Source organism: Manis javanica, chromosome 14 (genome assembly GCF_040802235.1).
Source record: "Manis javanica isolate MJ-LG chromosome 14, MJ_LKY, whole genome shotgun sequence".
NCBI classification, from domain to species: Eukaryota; Metazoa; Chordata; class Mammalia; order Pholidota; family Manidae; genus Manis; species Manis javanica.
Genome location: NC_133169.1, coordinates 73,547,113 through 73,569,677, shown reverse-complemented (window position 1 = coordinate 73,569,677; position 22,565 = coordinate 73,547,113). Strand labels below are relative to the sequence as shown.

The 22,565-nt window shown below is 45.7% G+C and overlaps 1 protein-coding gene across 5 annotated transcripts in view; it reads left to right on the top strand.

The window, feature by feature from the left end:
- Nucleotides 1–22,565, top strand: part of TNFAIP8 (TNF alpha induced protein 8) — a 113,238-nt gene that overhangs the window by 50,288 nt on the left and 40,385 nt on the right. Inside the window, exon 1 of one of the 5 annotated variants that reach the window (XM_017643232.3) lies at nt 22,020–22,245. The exons of the other annotated variants lie outside the window; for them this stretch is intronic. Within the exon in view, the coding sequence (XP_017498721.1) occupies nt 22,173–22,245 (73 nt within the window). The 5' untranslated portion in view covers nt 22,020–22,172. Of the gene's footprint in view, nt 1–22,019; nt 22,246–22,565 lie in introns of those variants that run through there. 5 annotated transcript variants of the gene reach the window in all.

The window sequence follows — 22,565 nt, the reverse complement described above, 5'->3', positions numbered from 1 at the left end:
GTAATGTTTCTGTTGGGATCTGGTGCGATATTCAGATGGCTAAGTAACCTGGTGTTGTTGTCTACAAGGGCATAACATTTGGTTGTGGCTTCATAGTGGTTTTGTCCAATAAATCACTGCCCTTTTTTTTTGCTGGAACTCTGGATGTAGGGAGCCGGGGTTAAGCCAGAGGAGATGTGAGTTTGTGGATGGGAAAAATGGCATCTCAAGTTTGCATGTTAATAGTTTCATTTGTCAACAAATGAAGGATTGAAATGTTTCAGAAATGGGGCTCCGAGAAGATTGGACAGCTTTTTCCTTAAAGTTTCTCCTTACATTTTCCACGGCTTTACTACCTGAAGACGTCTCTGGTTCCCAACAGTCTGGTAGTGGTGGTGATGTCATGTGGTGACCTGCAAACACAAGCGTGTTCACATCTGTTCTGTTCTGTAGGTACTTGTGAGGCTATTGGTGCTACCATTTTCTCTAACAGCCAATCAGCAATTTAACCCTATGTATGTGACCTTTTGTACTTTTAAAATATGTCTTTGGTTTTTTTTTTTTCAGCCATACTTAATGCTTTTCTACAGGTAGACTTAATTTTATCTTTAAGGTAAATTGGAAAAGTTTCTGAGGATTGAAATAAAGGAAGTGTCTTAAATAGGCCCTAAAGTTATATTGGTATTTACACATTTTTGTTCAAGTTTTTGCATAATCTTTGTTAAGGTTTATCTAAAATTTTTCTGTTCAAAAGACTTTCGGGAGCTTAAATTGAATACTAGGAAGGAACTAGAAATTGAAAGACATAAATGGGTGTTAGTGTATCTGGTTTCTTGGCCCATACATTGAACCCTTGGCAGCCAGTGCTATTTCCTACAGCCGTGACTTCTGTTGTATGGAAGGTGGTCACCTGCACATCGTTTACGTTACATGTACATTTGCTGACCAGGCGGCCAGGAGTGTGCATGGGATTCTCTGTCTTCTTTCTTGGTATTTGTATGTAGGCACATAAAATGGTTATGTGCCTGTGACTGTTTATCGTGACGTATGTGCAGCTGGAATCAGAACCAGGTTTGGCTGGAAGGTTTTGTGGAAGAAGTGAGTTTCGGGGAGAGTTCCAAAGAGAGGATAAATAACTATTTTGGCAGAAAGAAGAAACATACATAAAGCTTCTGATTCAAGTGATCAAGTCATATGCATTCAGTGACTAAGCTCGAACCATTCGAGAGCAGATTCTAAGTTATTTGTTGAAAATAGCTAGGCTAAAAGTGAAGAGGCAGCGGGGGGTACCTGTGGGAGAAAACAGAGGCCTGTGCGGGCTTCTCTGTGCTGTTTGTTGGCAAATCTCGCCCTTTGATGCCGGCAGGCCCTGATGGTGCTGCCCTCTAGTGGAACCGTCCGAAGCGTACAGGAGCATCACTAGCAGTGCGGTGGCTTAGCAGTAGGGAAGCTTGCTTTTCTTTTCCCCGGGGATTTTAAATGAAGAATTAGAAAAAGGAGATGGGTGTAACTTTGTTCCCCCCAGATGATACTGATTTTGACTCTGGAAAATGGAGCTGAGCCCCGGTATAAAGAATTTCCCACGGACGGTGTTTGGAGGTTGTGGTTTTGCTGAGAGGGCAGGGTGTACACGGCTCTGCGTCTGAGGGCATGGAGCACGCAGGAGGCAGCGCCTGAGTTCTGCCGCGGAGTGAAAGCATCCCACGCCTGGCCTGGGCTGGCCTGCTGTTTCGCGTGGCTATAGAGTCCATCCTGGTACAGTGGTGGCAAAGAGGAGACACCACAGCCCACAGACCTCAGCTGGAGGACACTGGCCAGAGCCCAGCGCCTCCCGCCCTCCCTTTCACCCACCCATTGCATGCATCCATTCAGAAAAATTTAACTGACTTCCTGTTATATATCAGGCACTTTTCCAGGTACCGGGGATACAGCAGTAAACAAAGCAGGTAGAAATCCCTGCCCTTGGAGAACCAACACTATAGTGGGGGAGACAGACAATAAACAATAAGTAAGTAAAATATATAATATGTGGGATACTATTAAATGCTAAGGAGAAAAAAAGAATTTTAAGCTGAAAGGGGGGTAAGGATTGTGGGGCATCTGTGAAGGATTTGCACTTGTGCATCCTCCCTGAGAATGTGATTTTAGACTCTCGTAAAGGATGTGAGTATGCCAGACATTTGAGTATCCTGGGGAAGAACATTCCAGGCGGAGGGCTAGCAGATGCAAAGACCCTGAGGAGGGAAGGCCCCTGCTGTGTTCCAGAAAGAGCAGTGGAGCTGATGAGGGGATTGATGAGCCAGAGAGAAGGTAAGGGGCTAGATTAGGTGGGGCCTTGTGGACAGTTTCAGTGAATTTGACTTTTACTGGGCATGAGATGAAAAGCTATCTAATCTCATTTTATAGATGAAACTTTGGACAGAGAAATCAGGTCAGGTGTCATGGTTGTTCAGCGTCCTAGAGCCAGAGCTGGGGTGAGAACCTGCCCCCTAAGCCCCGCATTCTTGCCTCATCCTGCCTGCCCTGGTGGGGCTGCACCACCGCATGCAGGCTCACGCTCCCAAGGGCAGTGGTCCAGAGGAAGCCACGTGCTGGGGGCTTGCCAGCAGCTGTGTTTGGGCACAGTTCAACTTGCTCCTTCCCCTAGCATGTCCTGCCTACCTGTAGAGGCCCACAGCAAACACAAGAAAGGATCAGACCTCCCATCTCAGGGCAGTACTCTGCTAAACACCACCTTCCTTTGTGTTGGTGAGACGATCCATCCATCCTTTGGGTTTTCCCAGTGGTTAAACCCAATAACCTACAATCTCAGAAAGTCTCCCTATGTTCATTTTTCAGTTACATGGATATAGTTAATGTAAGATTTGTATAGTCCTAAGGTGTTGGATCATAATTCTCAGGATGTCACTAACTCATGAGAGTTAGTAAGATAGAAGAGTAACTGTTACTTAAAGCAAATTTGAAAATAGTTGAGGAGAGAGCAGCTGGTTGACACCAAATGCAGCTTGACCAGGACAATTCTGTGTAACATTCTTTGCCTTCTTGCTTTACTGTGAACCAACTGAAGCATTTTTTTTTTCCTTTCATCTCCTTCCGATCTTATGATCCTTGTCCTCTGGACACAGGCCAAACCTTCTAATCTCACTTTCTGATGCTCAGACTAACGCTGAGTATAGAGGAAAATGATTTAGTGCTGTCCCCTCTCCTCTACCACTGATGGCCTGGATCCTGTGGGCAAAGGAACATGCGGCATTTGCACAAAGCTGGTCCTACCTTGTGCAGAGAACTAACTCATACCTAACTGTCCTGCCCCTTCTTCCCCTTCCTCCCAAAGCAAAGCTCCTTTAAAGGTAATGCAAGATTTATACCATCGTCATACTTTGCATTTACATTACATTTGTTTGTATAGTACTTTCTCTCTCTTTTTTTTTTTGCCAACAGAGGTAGTTTCCTATATTTGTTTGCATATATGGTCAATAAATGAACTCTGAAATGCCCCAACCTCAGCTGTTCAGGGTTAGAGTTGATATACATCCTTTGGAACCCATACTCCTTTCAGCAGCTTAGGCCTTCATCTACCGCTGGAGCCAGAGGGCACAGACCCCCATGGTCCTTTGGTTCGTGGGCTTTAGAAGCTGTGGTGCTCTGGGGGAACCCTCTGTGTGGACTTTGGTGAGAATCTGAGGAGCACCTGCTGAAGGAAGTTCCATTATGAAAACCCAGGGCTTGTAGAACAACAGAGCAAATGCAGAAATGCAGGTATTTATGTAAGGAATGCTGTGAGCAGTAGGTCTTAAGAAACTTGACCAGAAATGTGTCTACGTTTCTAGCTTATGAACAAGTGTTTGCTTCCAGTAGATGATGGAGAATGAAAGTGTCCAGTTAAAGGTGACTCCATAGGGGAAACCCTGATTTCTCCAGCTTCCAGAAAGTCATCCTGTGGGAATTCAGTGTTTCAGCTGTAGAACAGCAGAATGCAAGTGCAGAAATATGATTAGCCCTGTGCTGTGTGCCTTTTTAAAGCCCCAAGTGGACTGTGATGAGCACATCCGAAGGCACAAATCTGACCTGACTTTAAGAGCCCAGTGCTTTCCATTGTTGACTCCCCCCTGCTTCGCTAATTACTTAATAACTTCCGGCCCTTCCACAGATGGGTCCCCGAGCTCCTCCGTACAATCTTAGCTGCTGGGAGAAATCCCAGGGCAGGACTGACCTGACTCCTGGCTCCTGCTTCCCTGTTGGGATCTGGAGCTTTTACACATCCTTGCCTGCCATACAAATCTCTCCTTTTCTGACCCCTGTCAGGAAGGCAGCCACCCCTCTGGGGCGAGGATGCCCCACAGAGGGCCCACCAGGAAGCCCGGTCAGGGATGGTGTGGCAGAACCAAGCCAGGAGGGGAGAAGGAAGCCCAGGGCCCCAGGGCCCACCCCGCAGGCTCTCCACCCTGTCTGTGCCACTGAGGTTCTCGGCATCTTCCCCTTGGGTCTCTTCTCTCTGCTACCACTGCCATCTCACGGGCAAGGCTTGGCCCAGCTGGAGACGGGGTTTCCAGGCTGCACTCTGGCCTTTGTTAGGCAACAAGCTTGAGGACATGGGGTAGTAAGCACTGGGCAGCTGTGCCTCCCTGGGCTCCTTTGCCCACTGCCCTTTAGGGGCTGGGCTTGTGGTAAGGCCGGCAGCCAGATTAGAGGCCCTTGATCATGCTCTGTGATAGTTGCCCAGGCTATTATATTGGTTATGGCTCTTCCTATGCAAGGAAGAGAAAGCCAGTTTAGACTGGCTCATACAAAAGAAAATTGTTTATTAGCTTACCTAAGTAGAGCAGGGTTTGATTTAGCAGTTCAATGATGTCAAGAACCCATTTTCTCTCCAGTCTGCCATCTGTGATTGAGTTTCCTCCTCCCCTAGATTCTCTTTTGGTGGTTGAATGTCTCCAGCAATTCTAACTTCATGTCCACAACAGGCTGCCCAGAGGAGAGAGAGAACTGGCTTCAGGCGGCTATGTCAGAGGAGCGAATGATACTTTCTAGAAGCCCCCAGCAGATTCCTGGTGTCTCATTGACCTAGACTGGGCCGAGTGCCCAGCCCTAAGCCAGCTTATTGGATGTGGCATGTGCCGTGTTGACTGGCTTGGGTTTGGGTTGTCTAAACCAGTCGCTTAGAGGCAAGAGGAATGGGATTACAGTGACGAAGTCACAACAGTCAGGGCTGAACCTGAGGGCAGGTGGAGGGTGAGGGCTCGATTTTTCTGTCAAACAAGCAGCTGTGTAAGGAGGGGGATGGAAATGACGTGGGATGGGTCTCCATGTCTACCGCACAGGCTCCCTCCGTTGTGGTTTTCCCCCATTGCTTCTTATTTGGTAACTGGCAAATGGTATAATACAGAATGGAACCCTACAACCTGGATTACCAACTCCCCTCCTGCCCCCATGGCAAAAGACAGTTGCCTTCAGGGAGAGCCCAGCACAGACTCCATGAACCAGCACTGCCAGTTGGAAAGGGAAATTCTCAGAAGTCGAGAATGCATCCCAAGGTCCCATAGACCCGGTCAGGTATGCATTGAACAATGAGAATAAGAACTAGAGGAAATTAATTACAGGCAGCCCTTCAACCTATGGTAATTATATGTCCCCATAAACCACTGAAACCCAATATAATCTTTCTTTTAAAAGAGTGTACTGAGGCCATACATTCCTATAAAGAATACCCTTACATTTTATAGATATGGGCTTAATTGCCATATGTGATTATTTTATCTATTTTAATTGAAATTACTGGGCTCTGGATAATATAAAGACTTTGAAGCTGCACACAAATAAACAAAAGAGAGCAGCGGGTTATACAGTTTTATGTAGGTTACCCTAGATGAGACCTCCAGGCGAATGGCTCCAGGGAAGGGACCGGGGCAACATTCACAGGGCCCTGGGGGAGTGAAAAGCATGGTGCTACAAAGGGACAGTGCTGCTGGTGGGATGGGGAAGGCGGAGTGGTAGACGTACCAGTTTATCTTTACAGATGAAATCCGTGACTGGAGCATGGGATTCCAAACTCCAGAGCCTCGTCCCCAGCCAACCAGTGTTCCCTGTCGCATCCATGAGGGAAATAGATGCACAGAGGGCCTACCAGGGCAGAGAAGCCCCTTATTATCAATGGGCTTTGATCAAAACCCTCATGATGACCTGAGTGAGCTAGGCTGCCTATCAGGGTCACAGAAATCAAGTCCAGCAGCACTGGGCTCGGCTGCATAAGGACACAGGTACCTGAAGGCAGGCTATGTCCTGGGGGTGCTGATTGCAAAGAGGACACCCCTCCAGTGAGGTGTCAGAGAGCCAGGTTCTAGTCCCTCCTAAGACACTTACTTGTATGATAAGCCTTCGGACGTGTATCAACTTGCTGGGCCTAATTCTCATTCGGGAATAAGTGTGTGGCGTGAGGAGATTGAATGAGAGCACCTGCAGGTTTCTGATTCCTGGTTTCTGTGCAGGGTGTAAGAGGAGGTGTCACAGTGAATAGAGACAGGGTTGGGGTGAAGGGCCAGGACAGATGCTGGATGAAGGGGCTGTTGCCTTTGCCAAGCCAGGCTTGGATATTGGCTGCCAGTGTGTGTCCTGTGACATCAAGATATCAGGGATCTTGCAGGAGAAGCTTACCTGAGGCAAGAAGATAAGACGGTAACTTAATAGTGTTAAAAAGTGGTTTCACAGCCATGGCCACAGGCCTTATCCTGGGACTGGTGAGCGCCACTGGGGCTGTCGATCTCCCGTTCTGCACATTGGAGCTCTCCACCTTAGTAGGAGACAGGTCGTTTGTTTGTTTTTAATATCGGACCATATAAACCAGTGGTCCCAAACTCAGATGTCTACCAGAACCAGGCAAGAACTATGAATGTGTAAATAGCGCATTATATGAATGACGGGAAGTCCTGAGGCAGGTGGCCAACTTGTAGAGAGCAGGGCCCATCTAAGGCATTGCATTCAGATGAAATACAAAACTCTGGCCCAAGAAAGCCCTGTGGAGCTGGATTCTGTCTTAAGGCTGCCCGTTAGTGATTCCTGGACGGTAAACCGGCTACCTTCAGTTATCGCTGGTGCTTTTGCTCGGCTTCAAAGAGGCCAGCCAGATTTTTATGGACATGAACCTTTTGTAATTTTATTTTTATAAGAGATGTTTTAGCTTTTTACCTTGAGTGAAAAGGCTGACTGTTGCTGGGATAAGTGGACCACCGTGTTTTTTACCCACAAATTGGAAATGCTTCAAAAGAAATCACATCCTCATGAAAATCATTTCTTTGGTTCACAGCCTTTGGAGGCTGAATCAGTTTGGAGAAGCAGAGATGGAAATCTCCATCAAAACAGTTCTGGGCATTTTACATGATCTAAAAAATTTGCGTCCCTCAAGGTAAGGAGCTCCAAGCGTTGGAAACTCACAAGCCTGCCTTACGAATCATCTGCTGAGTATATTCACTCTGCTTTGCCTTTGCCTTTTCTTGGTGTTAGGCAGGCGTGGGGTTAGTGACCAGGGTGCAGCTGGGAGTGGGGCAAAGCTTGTGTTCACTCTTTCCCAATCTTCCCACCCTCCCCACACTCTTTATTTCTGCCTCCCTGCTTCCTTCCATCTGGGACGCCCTGTGAGGGGACAGAGAAACCAGTGAAGTCATTTACTCTTAGATGTTTCTTGTCCACAGGCCTTTCCTTCCAGAGGCACTTATAGTTTTAAAAGAACCCAATGGTAGAACAGAAAGTAAGGCAAAGTTTAGCCCAAAGTACCGCCTCTCTGATGAGTATTTCCTGTAGTACTAGGAGGATAAGTTGGGCTTTGGGAGCCTCCCAGGCACCTTGGAGGCAACACCTGTGCTGCGTAGCTTCTGGTAGGACCTGCTGGACCAGCACCAGCCCCTGAGCAGGGAGGGAGGCTCAACTTTATCCTTGTTCATTTACATTATTCAAACTTGTGTTGGAGTCCATGCAGATTCCTGCCAATGTGTTATCTCCCTGCACCCAGCTTGCTGGGGTCTGGCGTGGGCCACTGGGAGAGTCGCGGGAATTTAAATATTCCCTCAGCAGAGGGCTGGCTCAGCTTCTTCCTGACAGTGAGACTTCAGAAACGACCCTTCTCCGCTTCCTAACACTGGTTTCTTCTGAAGCCCTTGCGATTTGGCTGCTCTCCCCAGTCATGTTACTCAGTTGCTTTTCTCAGAGACCCCGCAGGGCCACCTCATTGTCACATCCATCAGCCCTTGCTTTAGTCTTCCTCTCTGACATGTGTCCTTTGCCCTGCGGGCCGTTGTGCATGCTGTTAACTCTACTGCAAACCATTCTTCCTCCTTTTCTCCCTCACCTCTCCTCCCTCAGCTAATTCCTTGACCCTCAAGTTTTAGCTGAGGCACCCGGAAGGCTTCCTGGATGACTCCCTTCCCCAGGTACTTGTCCTGTTGTTATGGGTTGAGTTTATTCTCCTTGGTGCTTATTCCCACTGCAGGGAGAATTGAAAGGCAGAGACACAGTAGCGAAGCACAGTGAAAGTTTTATTTGAATACATTCAAGGGAGGAGTGGGCCAGAGTCAAGGCAGACAAAGGCCTCGGTATGTTAGGAGGGATGCTGATATATTGCATTCCGGTTAGGAGGTGCCTCTTTGACTGACAAGCTGGGGTTATTTGATTGACAGGTCCTCCTCTCAGTGAGCATGTCCTTCCCTGTGCTGAGGTGTGATCTGGGCCGTTCTTAGTTCCATTAGATTGGGATTTGGTTGGGGAGGAAGTTCTCTCCCTGCAAAGCCTTTGTTGTCTCCACATGGGGACCCCCCAACCTGGGCAGAGTTTGGGCGGCTTTTTCTTTGAACTATATCTGGGAGGCTTTCTCTTTGAACCTTATCTTCCCTTTTCTGGCTACGCATGTCTGTCTTTCTGCCTAACACTGTGAGCTTCCATAGTGCCCCATATTTTAATGCTATTGTGCTTATTACTGTATCTGAATTAGTCTCCTCCTCCTCCTCCCACACTGTACTGTAGGCTGTGTGAAGGCAGCTACCATGGTTGTTTCATCTCCACCATTTGTCTTGTGCCTGAACATGATAGATGCTCAATCAATAGTGCGGAATGAAGAATTACATAACTGAAGATGACATCTGAACAGTGGCATCTGCCGCTTCCTCTAGAGCAGACAGGGAGCCCCCGGTTTCCCCCATCACCCTGTGGCTCTCCCTGGGTCCCTCGGGCCTCCAGTTAGAAGATGTCGAGGCATTGTTAGATGCTGTCAGTGCAAAGTGACATCTGACCCCGTGGAAGAAGACAGGCATCAGGAATTCCGGACCCATTCACATTTAGCCACTTCACGACCAGGTGGTAACTCTCTGCAACACTTTTGTTGACCAAGTGATGAAACCAATGGAGTGGATGAGTTTTAAAGGGTCTGATCACCAACAGAATGGGAAACACATTGTTCAGGAGAATAGGCAAGTCTGGGTAGTAATGATTTTATGTACGTCATAGAGGAAGAGCTCAAATATCTGATTGGCAGCTGTAGAGAAACATAGACTAAAGAGAGAAAATGACACATATTGTGTAGATAGACATAAAACTGAAGATAGTACAGTACTTTCTGGGCCATTTAAGGAATTTTCAAGGTAATTTTAATTATATGCAGCCATTTGACTGATTTTAGACCTAAAGTCTCCCTCCTTATGACGCTACTATATTAAGAGCGTTAACATCTGTTCTGTAGATCTATATGTTGGGACAGAGATTTTCACATCTTCTTGTCTCTTGAAATTGAATAGGAATTGTTGCCTGGGTGTAAAAACAATGAAAAAGGACACCTCTGTTAGGCAGGGTTTCATGAGCAAAAGTAGGTTTGTATTTGTATTACAGAAGAATGTGATTAATAACAATAGTCTACTCTGTAAAAAATAAAATAAGGTATGTTCCATGGTTTCTGCTCAGTGGAGAGGAGATATTCTTTGCAATCTACTTTAGAAAAATTTCCATCAAAAACCGTGAGCTTTCTAGAAGCAGCAGTGGTCCTTGGAAAGCCCTGTCTGTGTGGGAAATTGGCCTCAGAGAAGAGGTTGTCCTGCTCAGTCTGAGAGATGTGAAGTAGAACTTCTATGCTTCCCCCTTGCCACACCTGTTCTTCCTCTGGCCTTCCCCTTTTCTATTAATGTCTGGCTCACTCCTCCCCCTAGTCAGCCAGGCTCAGGGCCTCCCAGTTAGCTCTGTGGTCTGACCTCTCTTACTGCTCCACATCCCTCTTCTTTAGGAGCATGTGGCATGTTTACCTTGAGATAAAATTATTCGTGCTCCGTTCAGTCAGGGACACCAAAATGTAGAGAAAAATAGCAAGGAGTGAGGTCAGAAGACCCGCATTCTAGTCTCAGTTCACATTCAGTCCTAGCTAGCTGGCCTTGGGCCTGCCCCTTAATTTCTCTGCAGGTCTGTAACCTCATCAGAAACAAACAGAGCCAGTAATACCCAAGATTCCTTCTTAACAGGATTGTTAGGAGAATCAGTAGCATGGCGAGGTACAGAAGTACTTCAAGGGCTAGAAAATATCACCTTGCAGAGATGGAGCAGGAGTAGAGAGATGTTCTGCGGTGTGCCTGGCATAATAGCTAGCATGCAGTGGGTGCCTGAAAAATTGTACTAATTATTGCCAGCTTAATTTAAATACATAAATTGTTTAGTTCTAAATTTGGTTGCTGGTTCAGAATTTGAGACTGTGGGCAAATGGGATACTTTTTCCTTCCCCTGGTCCAGATAACAGGATATTTGGGACAACGAGAGGACTACCTTTTCACATCCACAGGTTAATTTCTTCCAGTAAGAAAACAGATGGCAAAATTAATTACACTCTGTGTAACAATGGATCCCAAAGTGGCTTTGGACAGCTCATTCCTGAGATACTTGCTGAGTAGAATGTTTGTCGCCTGAGAGAAGTCCACGCCTGAGTAAAGAGGTGTCTAGAATTCCCATCTGGGATTTATTAGTATATTTATATATTCAGGTGGCCCAGTGCCGGATGTTAGTTTTTGACCTAAAGGAAACAGAACTCTCACTCTGAGGATGGTGAGGTTGCAGCTCTTTTAATGTGGGCTGCTGCTGCTCATACCTTGCTGACCCTGGGAATTCCATCAACTGACATGGAATTTTGTTCAATCCATTTTCCTAATGGTTCCTAGGACAACTGAGGTGGGCTTGCTGGGTGCCTGGGGAGGTTTCCTCTATAAAGATAAGCACAGTCCATTAGTTGAAGCCTAGACTCTACTAGCTTCTACTGGGGATGTTTGCATTTGCTCAGCACTCTTTGTTTATGAGGATGTTAAAAGGAAGTGCGTCCATTCTGTGCATGTTGTAAAACAGAAGGTTTGCAGCTGTCAGAATTATTTTCTTCTTGGCGTTTTATCTGACAGATTTTTTTTTGTAAGCCTGCTAGATTTATGGGTTGTTATAGATTACCGGCTTCAGTCCTCCAGATGCAGTGCAAATTTTCTTCTCTTGTTTTCTTTGTTTGAAGATAGGAAATATTTATGGATACAGTTCCTTTTAATGTAGTTTTTGGGTAGGGGGAAATTAAGCTTACTCATACATGTCATAATTCAATATTATGAAATGATTAAATGATGATTTTATTAGCTATGTAGTGCCTTCAAAGGATCCAACATGTTCTGCTCTCCAGAAAGGAGAAGAAACCCACAAAGTATAATCTCTTGTTTTAAATAGTTTGCAAATCTGCCTCAGAAGACAATGAGCATGAAGATTATGGACTCTATGGTACATGGATGGTTACTGGGCTTCAGTAGGCTTTATGGTGGACTTGGGGCCTTCATGAGACTTTGTGGGGCTGGGGGTGGGGGGGAGTGTAACCTAGAAGAAACATAAGCCAGAAGCAGGTGGTCCCACAGTGTGGCTGTACAATGTGTCATGATTCCTAAGGTTTGTTTCCAGTAACCTCCAGTTACTGGAAAACAAGTGTCAAAGAGTTTCTCAACGACTAGCTTTTCAAATACTGGGGGTGCACATTCATGATTTAGCCACAAGGAGCGCTGTTCACCCTCACTCACCTTGAGGCGGCTTTCTTAGGGAGAGGCCCGTGTGCCCGCTGACATCCTGGGCCCAGAGCCTGCTTATCCCTGCTGCCTTCATGGGTGTAGGGCCTGAGCAGCCAGTAGTTGTGGCAGGTATGAATGGTTGTATTTCTAGCCTCGGTGGGTATTTGCATTTTCAACCCATAGTCTCATCAAAGGGAAGTCAGGTTAAAATCTGTTAGATAATAACCAGCTAGAAATGCTAGTTTGACTAATAGCTGTAAGAGTGGAGCAGAAACAGGCCTAGGTATCTAGGAAACATTTTGATTGTGAGACCTAGTGAGGTTAGAAGTAAGGGCAGATGGAGCAGTGTAAGTCAATGATGAACATAGATTTCTAGCCACCATCGTGTGAGAAAAATCTTAGCATTATGAAGAAATCAAGATGCTGTGTGGGTGTGTGGCAGGAGTGTCTATCTGTGCATTCAGATATGAGGATGAAGCCTCAGGAACCATCCATGCAGACAGGTCCTAACGGTGGCTAGAAACCTGTAGGCTAGAGTAAAGAGTCCACTGTTCTTTACACCTGGAGCCCTTGATGTGTCACTACCTTTTTCATGTCATTTCTAGGAAACAAGAAATACCTAACAGTTTTGTTTATTAAGTGCCACAAGGTCCAAATAACTAAATAAGTATTTATGCACTAATAACTTTGTAGCCATGTAGAAAAATAATACACATAAATGGAAAGATAAAATACAATGTTTTTACTTCATTCTTCACCACAGTTACTTCCTAATGGAATGCGTGCCCCTGCTGGGCCTTGCATGTATCAGTCAGCATCCAGTCAGGAGACAAAACACATGATAATATGAACAGGGAGGCTTAATATAAAAAAGTATTAACTACCAAAACAGGATGGTGACTCCTCAAAAAATTACAAACAGTATTACCATATGGTCCAACAATTGCACTTCTGGGTGTATGCCCAAAAAGCAGAGACTTGAACAGGTATTTGTACACCCATGTTGATGGCAGTATTACGATCGCCAAAAGATGGAAGCAGCCCAAGTAGTGTCCGTTGATGGATGAAGCAACAAACAAAATGTGGTCTATACATACAATGGGATATCATTCAGCCTTAAAAAGGAAGGAAATTTTGACACATGCCACATGGATGAACCTCAAGGATATTGTGCTAGGTGAAATAAACCAGTCACGAAGAAGATAAGTACTCTGCAATTCCACTTATATGAGGCACCTAAAGAGGTCAAATTCAGAGACAGAAAATAGAATGAGGGTCATCGGGCTGTAGAATGGGGGACTTAGTGTTCAATAGGTAGAGTTTCACTTTTGCATGATGAAGAGTTCTGGAAATGGATGGTGGTGACACTTGCACAACAGTGTAACTGTCCTTAATGCTATTGAACTGTACACTGAAAAATGATGAAAATGGTAAATTTTATGTGATGTGTATTTTACTCCAATTAAAAATAATAATAAAAAAGAGAACAGTTAAAAAAAAAGAAATATTAACCTTAATGACAATTAGCTATTAAGAAGTAAAGAGATTTCTAAAGAATAGAGAAATAGCAGCCACTCTGCCCGGGTTTGGGAAATAGCACCAAGCATGAGCTTCCCTTTCTTCCACTCCTGACCTCGTGGGAGAGGGGATGACTACCCATGGCTCTTTGGACAGCGGAGAAGCCACTATGGTGCTCTGCTAGTAGAACTTGCTGAAAATCCACCCTCTAGGATGAGGAGGAAACTGCTCATGGGGAGGTTTCCCACTGAGGCACTCTGCTACAAAACCACCTGAGAGCAATGCCAGCAGAAGCTTCTGGAAGCTGGGTGGTGCTATCCACCCATCCAGCACAAGCCAGTACTGTGTGGGTGCTGGAGGAGCAATGTGCACTCATGGGCATTAGCTGCATAAGCACACCAGAACCAGGAAGGAGATGTTTTTCTTGCTGTGCCATAAGCCAGCTGGCAAATGAAAAAAATATTAAATCCCATCGTTATTTTCTCCAGCAGGTAATGAAGGGTGAATTTGGAGCTGGAAGGCCGCATATTGATCACTGGCCACTTCACAACTTTTCAAACCTTGAAATCAGATGGGACCTCACTACCCTAATGTCCTGCTCCATGTTTTCATTATTTTCCTTTTGTCACAGCAACAGTCAGCAACCTAGCACTGCAAACAAATGATGTCTTCCAAAGTATTACAGCTCTATCTAATGTTACACTGTAGACTAGCTTGAACTAGTAGTTCGTGCAGTGTCAAGAGATGTTCAGTAATGCTGTGTTTCCCTCAAAAATTTGAAATATCCTGCGACACCCCTCTGAGTTTCCTGTAATGCACCTAGTTCCATGGCACACAATTTGAGACTGCAGGGCTAAAACCCTGAGTGTCTTTCAGCAATTCTGACCACACCTCTCTAACATATGAGAAGCTAAGGTGCCAGTTTGGTTAAGAGCACAGAAGAGTTATGTGTGAAGTAAAAATTGTGTGGGGTCAATATTATTTTTGAAAACCTCTTAGGAAGTTACCAGGTTGGAGAATAACATACTATCTTCCAGTAAGTAGATGACTTCTTGTGTGTTTCCTCTGGCACTGGAACAGGTCACTGTTTCTTGGGGACCAGATAAAAAAGTTAGCTTGTCTGTAGAGGCGCTTTGTCATGAAACAATACGTAGCCTTAAATGCAGCATTCATGGTCAGGGTGTGAGGTGCTCACGGGTGAGAGGCAATGCAGAAACAGTCAGGGAGGGACCAGCAAGTTCCCGGCTCCATCTCATGCTTTCTCTGCAGCGTAAAATCATTCAATGGAATGGTGGCTGATGGACCATTTAAATTGTTATTTTTCTCTCTCTTTCTGTTTGTTTTAGACACATTGTACGTAGTTGAAATTGGGAAAGTTAAATGGCATGTGATCAGACTTCGCTGAATTCAGTAGTAAAAATTCTGTTGAGATTTCAGATTTTAAAAGTTACGATTTTTAGATTTCTTCTGTTTCTACTAGGAAATGTATGGGCATAGGAAGACCTTTTCTAGGAGGCAGGCACACTGTTCATATTAGCAGTTTTTCAGAAAATGCATTCATTTGAATGATGTCTACAACTTTATGAACTGTAATGATTGCGTATTTCTATAGTTCTTTAAGGAGAAACTGAAAGCCCTAAGGGTTGTAACCTGACCTCTTCAAATGGAAAGTCTGATCTGTGCCTTGCAGTGCTAGGAGCAGAACAGCCCCCACTTTCCCCCTGAAGCCCTGTCGGGGTAGGTTCTGCTTTGGTTCACAGTTTCACCACCTGCTGAGTTTGCCTGTTGTGTTTCAGCCTTGACTTTCACCTGGCAGGTCTGTCCAGCCCTGAAGCTTCGCCTCCCAGCCTCTTCCATCTCTCACACGGTGACTAGTTGGCACAAGTGTTACCTCAATAGAGATTCTACCCATGTAGAAACTAACACAAAAATCAGATTTTGAGAACTTGGAGTGGATTGGACTTTCAAACAGATCTCAGGGCAAGAGTCTGTGGTCCAAAGTCCACATCTGGAGCACTACTTTTGTTTTCTTGTGTATTTCAAATTTTATTCAGAAACCCGAATAAAGCTCTTAACTGCTCAGATGCAGTCACATAGGGTCCGTTACCAAATCTGCGCTGGCATCAGTTTCTATCTCAGATGAGGACGCAGAAGAGAAAAAAGATTGTTGCTGCCGCCACCTCACCCAGAGCTACTTGCTTCTGAATTCTTTGCAACAATCAACAACAGATGTGTGGCCGGCGCCGGAGACTTCATAACAGCCGCTTGTTGCGTTCAGCTGCAGTCTGCTAGCCAGTATGGGTCTCCACGAGGTTGTTGGAAAAGACAGTTCAGTTAGAAATATGTGTTTGTCTTATGAGGAAATGATTTCCTTGTTGTAAGGAGTAAAGGCAGGGGTTTGAGTGGAAATACTTGGACAATCACTGCCCTTCACCTTGAATTCCAGTTCATTATAAAGAGGAACTCTAATGATGATTCCTTCAAAGGAGTGCATCTGTGTGAATAGAGGTCACCAGGGAGATTTGGGATGAATGCTTGTTGCCCAAGGTGTGTGTAAGAGATCACTTCACGGGCCAGATAGAGCCTCAGAGTAAACCATCCCTGAGGTAGTTTTCAAGCCTGAGTTTCTGTGACTATGAATGTTAATCGCTTTTTCCTCCTGCTACTCTTCTGAAGGAAAGCCAGGGATTCATAGGTCAGATGTGACACTGCCTTCCCGCCGGTCTCAGCCCAGCCTCTTCTTCCTGGTGAATCCCTGCTGTTACCGCTGTCATGTTATCCCCATTAACCTGGGCTCAGGAAGGAAGTTCAGACCTTTTATTTTGACTTTCTTGCAGACACATTAAATCACCCCACCTATCTGGAATATCTGTAGGGTCAGCATTTAGGGCTTCTAAATACATGTTCCACAACCTTAAACAATCTGTCCTTCACAGAAGTACTTGGAAACTTGATGAGGAGGGACTTCATAATTGTGGGTGTTTTGTCACATTCTTGACTCATTTCATTGTTGTTACCACCCTGTTAAACAGTGGCATTAGCCCCATATCGCAGATGCACAAACAAGCTCAGAGAGAGTAAATGCCTTGCCCATTTTTAGAAGAAAAGTGAGAGAAGCATGAAGAGGAACACGCCCCCCCACCCCCAATGCCCATGAGGCAGTGCTGCTGGGTTTGCAAGAACCAGGTGCAGGTCTCCCGCACTGACCTGCCGCTCTCCTGCCTGCCCTTGGCAGCCTCGTATCTGAGGAGGTTCAGTTAGGTAGGGTACTGACTGCACTTTTAATTTAAAAAATAAAAGATTTCTAGTTTCATGTAGCTAAATAAATAGAAACTATCCAGCTTATAGTTTATTTAAAGCATTAATATCAAGAATGGGACAACTTTATTTGAAGCTGTGTTCTAAGCCTTCAAACAGCAATTTGAGCAACCTGTGCTAGACTCATGGCCAGTCAGACTATTTGGGAGTCTCCCCATGTAGCAGTCCCTGAGTTATTCTTCTGCAAAACAAAGGACGTGACTTTTACACGAGTAGTTTAATAGGGTGAGAAAGTCTGGATATAGGAGACAGGAGGCCTAGACTAAATTTACTGCAGTCTAAAGAACATTATTACAGGTGGCCCTTGAACAGCACAGGTTTGAACTGCATGGATCCACTTAATGCATGGACCTTTTTCAGCAAATATATTGAAAAATTTTTTTGAATTTGAAAAAAGATTTTTTTTCTAGCTTACTTGATGTAAGAATTCGGTATATAATACATAGAACATACAAAATATGTGTTAAGTGACTATTTCTGTTATTGATAAGGCTTCTGGCCAACAGTAGGCTATTGGCAGTTAAGTTTTGGGGGAGTCAAAAATTATACTCAAATTTTCAACTGCATAGGAGGTTGGTGCTCCTAAACCCCCCACACTCCAACACCCACCCACCCCCGGCCTCCCCCACCTCTCCCTCCCACCATCCCATCTTGTACAAGGGTCATCTGTACTTAGATTTGTGATCTTGGGCAAATCATATACCACCCTTCCTTTAATTACATGCCTGTAAAATGTATATGATGACCCAAGGGAGCCTATTAGGAAGTCTGAATAAACCCTATGTAAGTACCAGGCATCCTTACTAAGTATTATAAAAGAGAGACCATGGGTCATAAATTTTTCAGACAGTATTTTCAGACCTGATTTTGAATGTGTGTGTGTGTTTAATCATGGGCTAAAAGCTTTTTTAGCAAGCAAGATGTGTTAGGAGAAAATAAAGCAACCAATGAAAGCTGGGGAACAGTTGTAGCCCAGATGTATCCTTGACTCTTGGGGCTCACCTCAGAAGCCAGCCCTTCCTTGGTTCACATCAGAATTACCCACCTCACATGGGCATCAGTGAGCACATAGGACTTGGTGAACGCAGGAGAGACTGAGGAGAGAGCTCACCTATCACAAACTTCAAACTCCCAGGCAGGGCCCTGGGAGGCTTCCTTCTCCCTCGGCCATGGCCTCACCTAGCCTTACCCTTTTCCCTCGATTGTCCCCACTCTCATCCCAATCCCAGCTATGCCTAAGCATAAGGTCATGCAAGCATAGGGTTTGGCCTCCTGAGAAAGTACATAAGGGAATCCCACTGTCATTTGAGCGGCCCCTTCTCCATTTCTGGTAAATAAAATTTTTGTATGACCAAAGTGCAAGAATCTTTGGGCCAGGGAGAGGTTGTGAAGAGACACCCATATCTCCCCACCTCTCTTTTGGAAGGCAAAATGCAGAGAGTATCTGAGAGAAGGTTAAGAAGGATGCAAAGCCCACAGCCCCAAGCTGGAGAGACCAGGAACACGGATCTTTCCTATGTGATAGGAGAGAGATTGAAAGCCAGCTTTATATATAGATCGTGGAAGTCTTCAAAGACTTTCAAGGCTATAGACATAAATAATGCAAGAACAGTTGAGGAATGCCTCCAAGTCAAAAGAAGAAAGACCCTTTTTTCACTAAGTAAACAACTTGTTTTTACCCCCTTAAATATACAGATTCAGCCTTCTTGTCAGCAGGGTAGAAATAAAAATATTGATAAAATGGCCGATCTTGTGACCTGGAGTTCTCATGACCTAGAAGCTGTAGGTATATAGTTGACTTGCAGGGATGCTTCGTATATTCCCCTGTAGAGAACTTAACAACAGTCCTGAATGTGAGCAGGGAGTGCAGTACCTCCTAACAGACTCCACCTTCCCTTCCCAGGAATGCTGGTCTTCTCATTTGCGTAGGCCTGAAAACTTGCTGACCTCCCTGTTCTTCACAGACATCTGGGCCCCTGTAAATAAAAGGCCTAAAATAAAAAGCTGTAAATAGAAAGCCTAGGCTTTTTCTTTTTTTTTAAGCTTTTTTGAGGTATTATTTAAGGGGAGATTTTTCTGCTGCTCTATGATAAAGTTCAGTTAAGAGGTGGTGTTAATAGACCTTCCTTAGAATCAAGGTCACTTGGAAGGTTGAGTTCTCTAGGTCTGTGCTCAAACTTCCCAAAATTACTAAACCAGTGAGCTCCAGTTGAACAGGGCCCCTTTACATGTGACCCATGGAAATATTTGATAATACCTGAATGAGTGTAAAAACTGTAGGTGTTTTAGCTAACATTTTAACTCTCCCATCTTGACCCAGAAGGTGGGAGATTCATTATTAGACATGCGTAGGAGTTCAACATAGAATTTAAATGCAGTTTGGTATATACAGAAAATGAGAAGGGTTGCTAAGTTAGTTGTTATTTTGTATCAGGTGGTCTATAATTGATTGTTGCCTTGACATCCAAGGATATTACCAGACTAAAGAATGCTGGAGGGTTTCTGAAACATCAAGGAGTGAACAGGTTCCACCTAACAAACCTTGTGATGTACTGGGGCATTATTCACTGGGGTGGAAAGTAACCCCCTTTTGAATCAAAAGCAGAGTAAAATAAAGGTGAAGTAACTGACATAGTTTCTCTCTGAAAGTGGCAGAAGACCAGGGAAACCCCAGAGAATAAGCTTCCCTTGGCACCATTTTGCAGATGGGGGCCTGGGGCAGATGGCTCTGACTGCGGGGCATCCTTATCCACATACAGGCTTTTAAAATAAGCTGAGCAATCCCTGCTCTTGAGCTAGATCAGGACATTCACCTCCAAGGTGACTGCTGGCTTGCATTTAAATACAAAATAAATTTCTTTCCAGGTTTCCTGAGGATCATGTTGAATGTTCAAAGATGAACCACGCTGCTAAAATGACTCTAAATTGAATTACAAGGCTGATGTGGCAGCCCGCAAACTGTTCATTCAGCAGTTCTTGGCTCACAGGAGCAGGGCTGAAGTCCTTCTGGTGAACCCAATGTGAAAAGGAGAACATTAAGGACATGTATGTTCACACACCTTATGTGGTTTGTACGTAATGGATTTGCAAAAGAACATTTAGTAAACAATTCTTATGTGGGCACTTTCTGAAAGAAGACAGTGAAAGTGAGTCCTGCCCATAGGGGATATGGCCTGGAATTTGGGTTGCCGGTATTTGCATAATCATCACCTTGTAAAGGTGTTGCCTCTTAGTCAAATTACAGATGAACGGGAGCTATCTTTTCTGTGTAGCACACAGCCGTAGTGAGATCCTGCTGAGCCACTGGTGGACATCTGTGGACATCTGGGCTGTCGTGATGGAGGACAAGGACAGATGGTGGTGTGGGGGGAGGGTGTGGGGGGGGCGACTCCCAGAATGATTCCTTGGGCAAGACAGGAAAGGTCACTTCTGACTGGTGAGGGAGCATTTCTTTGGGTTCAGAATGATGCTGTTTCCTCTGTAAGTTTGAGGCTACTGAGTAGAGGTACACATCTTACAGCTTCTGACCCAGAATGTGTGGCAGAAGGGGCCACGCTGCTAACTTCGACTTTGAGAGAGGTACATCTTGTTACCTTTTGGTGGTGAGGTCAGTTTCCAGAAGGCTCCACAACCCTGATCTTTTCCGGATGTTTCTCTTCTTCTCTCCTCCTGACTGGCTGTTTTCCTCTCATCATCCTGCCCTTTCAGTGAAACTGAGATAAAATTCTGCTTACTGTCTTAGGCTCGTTAGAATCACTCAGCAGTAGGAAGTGATTTAATACCTAGGTTTTATATTAGTATTTATAATAGCCATTGCTGCTTGTGAATAACATAAATGCTTTTTTTGTGCTCAAACCCAATATTGAAATAAACAACCCAGTGTCACAATAGTTTTAATAACCTGTGGTAGTACTTTATGGTTTTCAAATCACATTTAGCTTTTATTACCTTATTTAATACCAAACATAAATGTGTGAAGTAAATATGATTTTTATTCTCATTTTACACATGAGGAAAAGGAGGCCCAGAGGTTAATTTGCCCGAGGTCATAAAAATTATAAATTTTAATTCAGACTCTTTAAATCCTTACCTTCCCTTTCACTAAATTTAGCCTAGTGCCTCCAATTTTTTACCCATAAAAAATGGGAAATGAGAAAAAGAAAGCAGCCGGAAAATAGATTTATTACAAGAACTTAAGTTTTCTCACAGTTTTCTAATCGATCTTTCTGGTGTGTTATTTGGGGACCTCTTGACGTAGACTAGTAATTAAATTAATGCTCTGTAAAACACCTCCATGAGACAGGTGCAACAGTATCAGCTCATGACCCCTCCTCTAAGGGAAAATCAAGGCGTCGCAAAAGCTAAGAAGCCTTCCGATCACTTGTGACAAGCCTTCCAGTCACTTGTGGAAGCCTGTGACAGAACTGAGATCGGCGCTCCAGCCTTTCCAGCTTCTTCTGTCAGAATTTCAACCGCATCCCCCACCCTTTGGCATTTTGAAGGAATTTATCCCTGGTCTTCGCGAGTTGCGCGGGGAGGGCCCGGCGCTCTCCACTGAGGTCGGCCCTTTGGGGGAAGTGAGCAGTCTCTTGCCCGCGTGGGATTTGACTGAGTGCTCGCCCGGCTTCTTCTGAATGAATGAGCTTGCTGCGTTTCCCGTGCGAAGGTGAGGGATGGAGGCTGTCCCCACCTTCCTCAAAAGCCCCCGCTCTTGGACTTGTGCAGAGAGGGTCCTTCCAACCACGTGATCAACACCCACGTTACTTTTCTGCAAAAATAATGAGCAAAACAGAGCAGCTTTAAACAACTCACTCCGGGGCCCCAAAACAACGAATGTTGTTAAATGGGCGTCGAAAAATGTCACCCAAAGATGCAGAAGCGTGGTCTTACTGCGTTTGCACGTTCCATTTGTGTGTAGCTGCAGCGCGCGCGGGGGTGAGCCTGCTCCTTTCCGGCACACGTACTTCACGGCGCAGCACGTCGAGGCTGCGATTGCCTAGGGCACCGCGCGCCTGCCCCTCGGGCAGTGGGGCTGCCGCGGGACCCCGCCCCACCTGCGTGCGCCCGGCCGCCGCCGCGCCTGGTCGCCTCCGCCCTGCGACGGGCCGGGGCGCGCTGCCCGGGGGCGGACTCCCGCCGCGCAGCTGAGACGCGATTCGTCACTCTGGAAGAACTTTCCCCCTGAAAATCCCTGCGCTAGAACCAGCCTCCCGCACCGGGGTGGTTTTGATTTTAGTGGCTTTTCTTCCTTTTATTTTCCGTCGGCGTGCGCGGCTTTTGGCCGCGCGGCGGACTTGCAGCTCGCCCGAGTGCATGTCAGCGGCGGTCGCCCCTGCAGCCGGCTCCCCTCTCACCATGCACTCCGAGGCAGAAGAATCCCGGGAAGGTAGGCTTCTGACTTTTCGGGGCCGGCCGAGTTCTGCGGAGGAATGTGAAGGGAGGGCGTAGTAGGGGAGCAGATGAGTTTTAAGTGAGCTGGGGTGCTTTGTCGGCTTTCCGTGCATCTTCGCAGCTCAGCTGGGGCAGAGTTTGCCGAGCCCTGTACCCTTCTCACCCGGCCGGCCCGCACAGGGGAGGCGAGGGACAGTGGGACCTAGCCCGGACAGCCCACCAAATGCTGCCCTGTAGATTTCTCTGGAAACGAAACCGCCCCCGTAGTGACTCCAAGAATGCAAAATGTGCTTGGGAACAGCGCTGCCTGCCTGT